This window comes from Rattus norvegicus, chromosome 6, assembly GCF_036323735.1.
Source record: "Rattus norvegicus strain BN/NHsdMcwi chromosome 6, GRCr8, whole genome shotgun sequence".
Lineage (NCBI taxonomy): Eukaryota > Metazoa > Chordata > Mammalia > Rodentia > Muridae > Rattus > Rattus norvegicus.
The window spans coordinates 55,424,085-55,434,737 of record NC_086024.1 but is presented as its reverse complement, the minus strand read 5'-3'; the positions used below and the strand labels follow the sequence as shown (position 1 = coordinate 55,434,737).

Genomic DNA, 10,653 nt, shown 5'->3' with positions numbered 1-10,653 from the left:
TGCATGAATGGATGCATGGATGAATAGATGGATGCATGAATGCATGGATGCATGGATGGATGCATGGATGGATGAATGGATGAATGGATGCATGGATGGATGAATGGATGAATGGAGGGATGGATGGATGGATGGAGGCATGGATGCATGGATGCATGGATGCATGGATGGATGATAGATGGATGCATGGATGCATGGATGCATGGATGGATGGATTGGAAGAGGAGTGCTTCCAGAGTGTTGTTGATTGGACTGGCCAAGGAATTTTTATCTTTTTCACTTTTATCTTATCATGTACAAAGCATGCACTGTAGATAATCAACTTTTATGGAATGAACAACTGAATGTCACAAAGAGGACAAGATAAGAAGTGATTAGCTGCTATAAAGATATTTGAAAAGGATGACAGAGGGGTTATGTATGTGGAGGCCCACAGCTCAGAACAGGGGATGCTATGCTAGCAAAGCACAGTAGAGGCAGAGCTGCTCCAAAGCAAGTTAGATATCTGTGCTCAAGATTGCTCCCTAGGCTGCTGTGTGACCTGACACTCATGCTCCTGTTTCCCCAACAGAAACGCAAGCACATTTCCCTGTAAAACCTGTGTGTGAGTGCTTATGGCCGTTTTCAAGAAGCAGAAATAAGCCAAGTGCCTTTCTGTGGATGGGTGAGCAATCTCAAAGTGGCTGAACAGACTAAATGTAGCTCATCCACATAGCAGAATAATATCATTTGGCGGGAAAAAAAAGTTAAGTACCGGGCAGGCTGCAAGCCGGGTAGCTCCAGAAGATATTATGCTAAGTGCGAGAAGCCAATCACAGAACCTTACATGCCATATGATCCCGTGTGAAATGTACAGAATCAGGAAGTCCATAGAAACCAGAATAGATAGATGGTTGCAGGTTTGGGGGATGGAAGAACCTGGAAGACAATGAGTATCTGCTAAGGGGGGTGGTGGTGGTGGTGGTGGTGGTGGTGGTGGTGGTGGTGGTGGTGGTGGTGGTGGTGGCGGTGGTGGAAGGTTTGTTTCTAAGGCAATGGAATATTTTAAGGTCGGTTGTGATGATGGCTGCACACAATAAATATAATAAAAACCAGAGTGTTTTACAGTTGAACTGGGTGCATTTAATTGTTTGTGAAATGTATCTTCATCAAACTGTTCTTAAAAAAACAAATGCAAATGACGTGGGCTTCCTGGACCTAAGAGGCACAGCATTCTAGAAGCCCCTAGGTTCCCTGTGGTCAGTGGTACTGAGGCTCTGGAAAGCCAGTCTCCCCACTCTCCACACTGAGCCAGGCGGGGACCCTGCCAGGGTCTGTCCAGGGCATTGACTTCATCCCCACTCTCCACACTGAGCCGGGCAGGGACCCTGCCAGGGTCTGTCCAGGGCATTGATTTCATAGAAACCCCAGCTGCAGTCCTCCAGGCTGGTATGGAGGGGAGCTGTTCTTGGGTTTGGAAGGGAGAAATACTTCTAACTCCACAAGACCTCACAGAATGCCCCTGTACCTATGCATGGGGTGGGCAGAAGGAGAGAAAGATACAAAGCAGGAAACTACAAAGTGAATGATTAATTCCACAGTTGTCTGAAAACTAACTATGCATCTGGTATGATGTTAAATGGGAAAAAAATGTGGGGTGCAAAGAAACGCCAAGTTCCATGTGGGTTCTGGGAGTTGAACACGGATCTTCTGGAAGAGGAACCCTTGATCTTAACTGCTGAGTCATATCTCCAGTTCCAGGGTTTCTGACACCCTCTCACAGACACACATGTAGGCAAAACACCAGTGAACAGAAAATAAAAATAAATTACGTGTATAAAAATAAAGTAGATTAAAATTTCTAAAAAAAAGAAAAGAAAAATGTCAGGCTCCTCTTGCCTGGAAATTTAGGGAGCCTGACTGGAGGCTGGTGTGTAAGTGCTGTTAGCTATGTGCCATGTGTAGGCTGGCCCCATTTGGGTGTGGCCTTGGGAGGACAGGGGATGCTAGAACAGCAAATCCCACATGTCCTGTCCTAGGGACTACATTACTGGAAGCCAGAGTTCTAGGCTAGGATAGGCACACGGACTTTCACTTCCTGCCCTGACCTCATGTCCTCAAAACTGTTAAAGGGGCAGAAGAATTGAGCGTTCACTGCACAACTTCAGTGTCTCGTCTGTCTATTTCTTTCGATTATATAGAGATTACAAGAGAAAAATGTGTTCCAAGTTCGAAGCCAGCAAACATCAGAAGGCAAGGTCACTAACACACCAGACACTGGAGCTGCTCCCAAGGAAGTCTCTTGAAGTACTTCAAGGCCTGACCAGGCTGCTGGGCTAGCCTGGTCTTTGCAGAAGGCTCCCTCACCTCCAAAGTTCTGGCCCAAGACTATGAGGTCCCTCACTCATCTTCCTGTGGAGATAGATGCTAGTAAGTGGAACAGCTTAGCATCCTGGAATCCAAACAAGAGGTCAAAGTCCTCGGTCCCTTTGTAGCCTCTGTGGCTTGTGAGAGGGTGGGCTGCTCCATCCAAACCTTGTGCTTTTAGAAGGAGCAGCACGCACTGGCGAGAGCATCGGCTCTGGGGCTGGAAACAGAAACTGTTTACAAGAGAAAACAAGCGCACATGCAACCCCTTCCAAATGTGGCCCCTAAGCACAAGGGAAGCTGGGTGGGGGACGATGAAGTGAGGTCGACCCAAGCCCAGCGCAAACAGGACAACATTGAAACACTGTGTAGTCAGGCTGAAAATTAAACAGATGTGAGTTTCTTTAATTCAAAGCCTTAATTATTCTGACGTTTTCCATAACTTAATCCGAGTCATCTCTTCTCCTTTATTATGCATAATGAAATGGATTATTTACAGTAACTAATATGACAGGGAAAACCGAGCAGTGAGAATTGGTAACTTGGCAACTGTTGTGTATTCCTCCTTTCATCCAGCCAGGGAATACTGCGCACCTACTGTGTGTCCCTTGCCTGCCTTGCAGATGTCTCTCTGGGGTGAACAGTATGTTAGAAGATACACGTGAGTTGTTTGCTTCACTTCCTGGTCTCATTCGCAATAATGCAATAATACTGGACAGCAGCTCTTACTTCCCCTGGCTGATGGGTAGCCGTAAAGATTCAGATCTGAAAGGTTAGGTGACTTACTTAAGGTCACACAGCAAAGCCTATTTTTTTCAACCCCTTTAGCTGCTTCAAACAGAAGCCTCTAGACTAGTATTCCAAATCTTTCTGCTTTATTCAGGAAAAGCTAGCTAAAGGGCAAAATGCTTTGTTACTTTAGCTGCAAAGTAAAGGCTCAGAATCATGTTTTGGTGATGTGAGCCTGAAGGTTTCCTGTAGGATGCACACTGGCTGTGAGGAGAAGCTCTCAGAAGCAATGGTCTCAGGCTGGAGTGGAAAAGCAAGCATCTTGGAGGAGACTGGTCAGACGAGCCAGCCTTGCTGTCCTGGGTTTCTGAAGAGAGCACTGACTGTCAATGTCACCCATCTCTGAATCCGGGTTTTCCCCAGCTTAGGAGGAACTGGGAGCGTGAACTCTGAAATGCTTTGCTCGGCTCTCCTGGCTGTTTTCAACAAATTTGTTACATTGTTCTTCTTTCCTCTTTCCCTCCAGGTCCTCCTCTTTCTCTTCTGGTTTTGGGGCTGTATCTTCCTCTGTCACTCATGCTAGCCCCACATTCAGTCTGTAGTCCATGCTGGCAATCTTCCTGTCTTTGCCTCCTGAGTGTGGGGATGGCAAATGTGAGGCTTGAATCTCCCCATCTTGTCCCTTAAAGCACCCTACTTTCTGGTCACCTGCAGTCAGTCATACCGGGCACCATTCAAGCTCCTACAAACAGAATCTAAGCCTCCTCTCCTTCCTCTCTTCCACTTCCAGACTCCGGTAGCTGGCATGGGGACTCTGAGCATTTCACATGGCTTCGACCACCTCCTCTCTGCCAGACAGGTTTTGAGGAAAGGCTGGGCAGAGAGAGAGGACACAGGGTCAGACCACCTCTCTAATCTTTCTGCACAACCTTTCCCAAAACCTGGATAGCAAAGAAAGGATCAGAGTCTTCAATTATTCATAGCGTGTGTCATTCAAGCTCCTACAAATACCAATCTGAGTCTCATCTCCTGGCTGACCCAGTGTGCATGCAGGGTGCAATTACCTGGGATTCCCCCAGCCATTTCCATCCTGACCCAACGGGTTCCACATCCGGGGCTGCTGGGGCATCCATTGCCGGGGAGTGGGTGGAGAAGATGGCTGTTTCCACCCACCCAATTACTCTTCTCCCTGCTCCTCAGCCATCTTCCCTAAGTCTGCCATTACCCATTTTTCTGAGTGAAGGTGGAGCCAAACTGTGATCATTCACTCATCTCTCTGTGCACCCTGGCACAGTGCTGCCACACCGTCTTAGACATGTTGTAAATGGCCACACCACTCCCTAGTGGACAGAAGCCTGACTCCAATATTCTCCAGCCATGGAGGGGCCATGGCAGCGGATGGCATCTGACATGGTTAATATCGTCGTCAGTATTGCGCATGACCAAGAGCCCCCACCTCCAGGCATGTTTGCGAGGTAGTTTCTGAACTGGTTGATTGAGGTGGGGCGATCTACCTTAAATATGGGTGGCACCATTACACAGGCTGGGGCGGCAGACTAAATGTATGGGAGCGAGCCAGCTTAAACCAGCACGCATCCTCCGCTGCCTGACGGCAGATGCAGACAGACCAACAGCTGCCTCCTGCTGTTCCAGCCATGGTGACTACTTAAAACATGACCTAAAACCAGCATCTTGTTCCTCTCCTTCCTTCTTTTTCATTGCCTTTGTCAGGTGTTTTATTACAGCAACAAACAGAGTAACTAATTTACAGAGTCAAAGGGCCACATCAACTGTGTGTCTGCTTTACAGAGCCATTTGGTCCCAGCTCTGAAACATTGTCTTGAGAACAAGTTCCAGTGAGTTCCCATCTGAGCCTTCACTTCAGTTCAGGTCAGTAGGGACCCCTCCCTTGCAGCCCCTGCCTGGACAAATGACAACAGGCTTGGTTACAGGGCGGTGATGACCACCATGTTCATGACAAGGACGTGCAGCTTTGACCAATTTCCTGTCACATTTTGCCCTCTTCACTTCTCATGAGTTCTCTGTGGAAACTTGTGGATAAGGGTTTGGGGGACAGACCTGGGGCTGACTAGGATGGGCTAGCTGGCCCATCGAGTAGCAGGGTATCACACGCGTAAGTCATCAAGGAACAAACAGACAGCAGTGTTTAGAGTCTCCCTTAGTTACCATCAGAGCCTCTGTTTGGTTTCCTGCCTAGCAACAAAGTCAGGAGGGAAGGAATTGTGGCATCTAGAATGCATATGGGCTAGAGCACTGGAGAAGATCCTCAGTGGCCATCTACACAAGGAGCCGTCCAGCATGCAGGGGGCATTCATTGTCCTTGTGCTTCTAGGGATCACCTCAGGTAGGCACCCTGTGCACTGTGAAGCCATGCCTGGCCTGATTGCTTTGCAGAACACCATTTTGTAAGAATTTCCCCAGAGAAGACATGGCCGCTGTAAGGCTGCACTGATGTGAGGGCTTCTCTACAATGGTGACTGAGAGGTGGCTACCCTGGGGAGGCTGCACCCTGGGGTCAGAGGTCCTGGAGCAAACTTGCCTAAAGGACTATATCGTAGAGCCTAGGGTTGTACAGACCACACTCTGCTACGACTGACCTGTGCAAGGAGTCCCTCTGAGAACTAAGGCTGGGAAAGTGCTTCTTAGAGTCTAGCTGCATGCGGATGCCTAGTCAGGCTTTGTGGCAATTAGTCCATCTTGGAGGCATTGAACTTGGCAAGTCATCCTTCACAGAAATAGATATAAGGGAGCAAATGCCAGTCCTTCTGATAAAAGACCCAAGATTCTACCTGACACCCCAGTCAAGAGCTTCAGGAATGTTCCATGGTTTCCAAGAATGCCTTTGGATTGTTGAAATTAAGCTTTTTAAATGAAATGCTATATTTTGACTAGGTGACATATGCATAATATATTCAGTCTTGTTACTCTGCAGGTTAAATTAGGAATAACTTACCTCCTTGAGGAGTTATATAGTAAACTACTTGGAGGCACGCCTAGGAACATTGTGAAGGCAGAAATGGGGATTTATACTGTCCATTCCCCATAGTTCTAGATATTTGCTCAAATCTTCCTCTCTTTCTCCCAACGGTCGTTCAGTTTCCTTCATGTGGGTATTTATATTCAGATCTCATTGTTTGGATGTATTTTCCTTTCTTTACTTTTATAAGTAAAATCTTTTTTTTTCTCTTTTACCTTTTTGTTTACGGTCATACAAGGTATGGACACCTGTTAAGTTACCTCAGCATTTCTAACAGTGTCACCTTTCATTCACATGCACTCTCTAAGACTGAAAAGAACGAACACTGGTATTCCCCTGCACCAGTTGCTATATGAACAGTTTTGTTGTCTTATCTAGTGGCCAGGTCCGTCCTTCCTGACCACTTTTAACTAATAAGAAGAGTGTACAGTCCTGTTTCTCTACCCTGAGGCATGATGCTAGCTTTTGGCGTAAGGTAGAAATGTTTCCTACATTCAGGAGATGGCTTTATCTAGATGATTAGTTCTAAATCAAAATGGACTTTTAAATCAAAATGCTTTTTCAAGATCCATAAAAATAAATATTGGATTTTTCTTCCTTGATCTGCTAATAAAAAAAATAACTGATTTTCTGAATATTGGCCCTCCTTTGCCTGAGGCTTTAGCTGTAGAGGGAAGAAGTCTGCAGAGTGAAAGCAGGCTGTGAACAGTCCACACTCTCATTTGAAACATTTGAAAGTTCCCCCAGAAACATGAGCTTTTGCGCTATAATTGAGTTAAGAGGTGACATTTATTGTCACCAGGGGAAGAGTGAGGTTTGACGGATGCAGTTAGTGTCTTTCACTTGAATACTGTCATTTGGAATGCTGTCTTCAGATGTGTGGAAGAAACAGATTGCACAGGTTTATGAGTGCTTGCGTACTTGGGATTTCCTATAGAAAATTACGCCCCACCCTCTTCTAGCCTAACAGTCACTTTCACTTTGATGGACTTCTGTGAAATAGTTCCTTTTATCCCTCTCATCTTTTGTGAGTCTGAGAACCTAATCATAATGATTGCTCTAGACCCATAGAGGTCTGGGAGTTCTGGGTGTGAGGGCAGACAATGTGCACTGCCTTCAGCGTGAATGACGGCATCCTCAAAGTAAGCAAAGCGACCTCCTCTCTTCTTTCCTTAGGTCTAAAGTTTCTTAAAGGCCCACGCCAGGTGCACTATCCCCCATGTCCTTCCCACTTGCTCTGGTTCATCATGAACCTTCTTCCCACTGCACCCTGGAATGGCCCTCGCCTCTATCCAAACAGCTCAGTACTAGTCCCAAATGCTCGTCAACCTGTCGTGAGCTCTGTATGTCATCTCTAATGTCCTCTCTTCAACTACAATGTCAGCCCAACATTGTCAAGTTTTCTTGTGCTCTGAGGGCCCTCGCTATCATGATAGCATCCAGGATGTATTTGGTTGGGTTGACCATCACCTTTTTTAGAGTCTGGTGCCTATGTGTTTCACATTTACTGGTGAATTTCACCAAATGGCTCCAACCACATGCCAACCCTCAATTACGACCTCCTGCTATGTATAAGCCAAAGAAATTCAGACTGTCTATATTGCCTAGTTGGTGGTATTCTGTTATTGCACCACAAAATAGTTCAAGATAGTATTTGTGCATGCATCAGTGGTTCATAATCCAAGAAAGTACGTTATGCCAGAGCCCTTAGAGAAAAAGTGTCAACAGATCCTGCCTGGCCCTGGCTCTCTTGTTACGATCACCAGCTCTGATGAGTCTCCCTAATGTTTTTGCTCTATAGTATTTTTTCCCTGAAACAAACTAGAGATTTGTAGATTCTGTCATTAGGCTCCTGTGGGTGTTCCTTAGCAACAGAACCCTGACTAGCAGCCATTTGGATGGGTCCAGTGCCACAAGAGAGGTGACATTGAAGTCCCACAGAAGTCCAGCACAGTCACATGTTTAAGCAGCAGTGAAGCTAACGGGTTCCACTTCAAATCTCTGCTTCAAAGCACTGACTTCCTCCCCACTCTTTGACTTAGGGAGAAAATGAAGGACTTCTTGTTTCTTTGTTTGTTGTTAGCGTATGTTAGGGGTTATTCCCCAGTATGCACGTGGACATTAGAGAACTCACTCCACAAAGTTGTCCTCTGACACATGGATAAAGAAAGGCACACAAGATGAAGTAACAGTCAACTCTCAGGTGAGGTTGTTTTGTGTCTCAAAAGCAGGGCTGTAATTTAGAGAAGGCTGTCTGTTACCACTTAGTGTTGGGGGCCCGGAGTGGTCAGCTTTCTGGCAGTAACTGAAGCAGGGGAGGCCTCAAGTGTCTCAACACTGGCTCTCAGGAGGAGGCCCCAGCGGTTCATTCCTAGAAAGACTGTGATTCAGGGGAGACAAGTGCTTCATGCACCGACATGCCACAGCCAGCTCTATGGCTGTTAATCCATTTTCAAGTGCCGTTTCTTTTTTCATGTGTTAGATGCCAGCAGTTCTAATTTGATTCTTAAAGCACACGTGTAAGTCAAATTCCATTAAAGCCTCCTGCCTCCTGCCTCCTCACCAGCCTCGCAAAGAACCTTCTAGAAGACCGGCCTTAAGATGGAAATGAAGTGTCTTAGGAAGGAGAGTTGACCTTGAGCCTCTGACCTCTCTGCTAGAGCTTGGCTGGTCACCTCTAGGTACATCGCTTTCAGCTGGGTGCCTTGAGACATCCCTCAATCTTACCTGTAGAATGAATGGGTTAATGCCCTAATGCACCATGTGAGCATGCAATGTCACTTAGGTTTTGCAATTGCTGGCACTGTCCCCACCTCTTTGTTGGCAGGGCATCTGGAGAATGGGGCATGTAGACTTTACAGTGGCTACTGGTATTGTCAGTATCTCCAGTGACTGCTTTCAAGGTATTTTTTTTCCTTCATTTCCACATCCTGGCACTTGACCTTACCCTGAGAAGAGGTCACCAGAAGGATAGGACATCTCTTGCATGAATGTCACCAGAAAAGGGCATAGCTAAGGCGAGCCTACCTTTATCCGTAAACAGAATGAACACTTCCTGATCCAAACTGCTTGAGGTTACTGGATCTATTGGCTTCTTCCCCAGTATCTCCCTTGCCGTCATTCAAAGCACGACATTTATGAAGGACTGAGGATGCTGATCTTGGAGTCAGTGTGGAATTAATCTCACACTCAGGTCTTCTCAAAGATACGACCAATGCAACAAAGTCAATGTGTCCATCCCAGTGACACTAGGGCTTCCAGTGGCTAATGGAATAGAGTGTCTCTAGCCTTTCAGTACCTTAAAGGAGATGCACCAATGTCGGTGGGCCCAGCAGTCTTCCTACTGGGTGATGGGGCTGTGGAAACCCCGGTGAAGCTTATTAAGAGCTTCAGGCTCCCATCAAGCATACATCCTAGGAGAGTTCTTCGCATGTTAATAGGTGTGTAGTACTAGGGTCTGAACCTGGACGCTATGTATGATAGGAAAGCCCTCATCTCCTGTGCCCTCGGGCTCTTCAACCTCCTCCTTCTCAGGCTTCTACTAAGGAGCTAGGGTAATTGGCTTGTAGCACTATATGCAGCTTCTGGTCCAACTCTGTGTTTATATTTTTGCTGCTGTGGATAGCCATTTATTGATGGCCATGATGACTTCTTTCCAATCTCTTCTTCCTCCACCCCATACCCTTCTTACTTTGTATCCTTACTTAGGTCCTGACTGCTTCTAGGGACACGAGCCACTGGACTCAGTGGATACTCTAATTCAGTATGTACACCTGCAAAGGAGGTATTTCTATATAGGGTTTCATTGAATTTCTGTGGGACACGAATCTTTGGAGGATACGAGTTACCTCAGTCCACTCTAGTTAGCAAGACTGCAAAAGCAGGAGAGAATATGGCCTCTGCAGTGGCTAAATCTGGCATAGTATCATAGGTACCTTGCAATGGTCCCTAGTCTTTCCTGGGAGAAACATTTGGTCACTTTAATAAAATCCTCTGTTTCTAGTGAAGTTCAAAGAAATCCACGTGCCCTCCTGACTCTCATTTTCTCCTCTGTGAAATGAGGATTAGTCATGCAAGAAGTCCCAACTGATCATATAAAGGATGCCCCGAAACAGCCTCCAACAACAGCCCATTCATTGTCTTGACATTGCTAATGGCTGAGGAGAAATCCCCCCCAGGATTCTGGAGTTCTCTAGTCACTCACACTGAGTCTCTGATGACCTCATAGATCCAACAGTGCCTCAAGAAGGAAAATAAACTTCCAGAATCTCCTGGGTCCCTGTAAGAGAGAGGATGCTATTAGCACACTAAGGCCTTTGATTCTTTTCCTGGCTCTTAACAAGGCTGGGAGGGAGGAGGGCAGCAAGGAGGGGGTGAGCACTGGAGGCTTTGTTCTCCAGCGGCAGCAGATTTCATGCCTGTTTGGTCTGACTGTTTCCTTGACTCCCAGAAGACCCCATGTTTTCACTTCCACTGCTTAGTGAAAGCATTCAGTCTTGGGGAATGACCAGTCCCCTTTGTTGTCACGAAATGAAGTCATAGACTAGGCAATGAGCCTGTTTCCAGCCCATGGCTTTGTG

The 10,653-nt window shown here is 46.5% G+C and overlaps 1 protein-coding gene across 3 annotated transcripts in view; it reads left to right on the top strand.

Moving 5' to 3' along the window:
- The first annotated feature begins 5,283 nt into the window (after window positions 1–5,283).
- Cdhr3 (cadherin-related family member 3) overlaps window positions 5,284–10,653 on the top strand; it is a 60,240-nt gene continuing 54,870 nt past the window's right edge. For all 3 annotated transcript variants that reach the window (XR_010052594.1, XM_063262750.1, XM_039113160.2), the window contains exon 1: window positions 5,284–5,440. Coding sequence is in view for 2 of the 3 variants with exons in the window: in XM_063262750.1 (XP_063118820.1) it covers window positions 5,395–5,440 (46 nt within the window). In the remaining variant the exon portion in view is untranslated. The remainder of the gene's footprint in view (window positions 5,441–10,653) is intronic.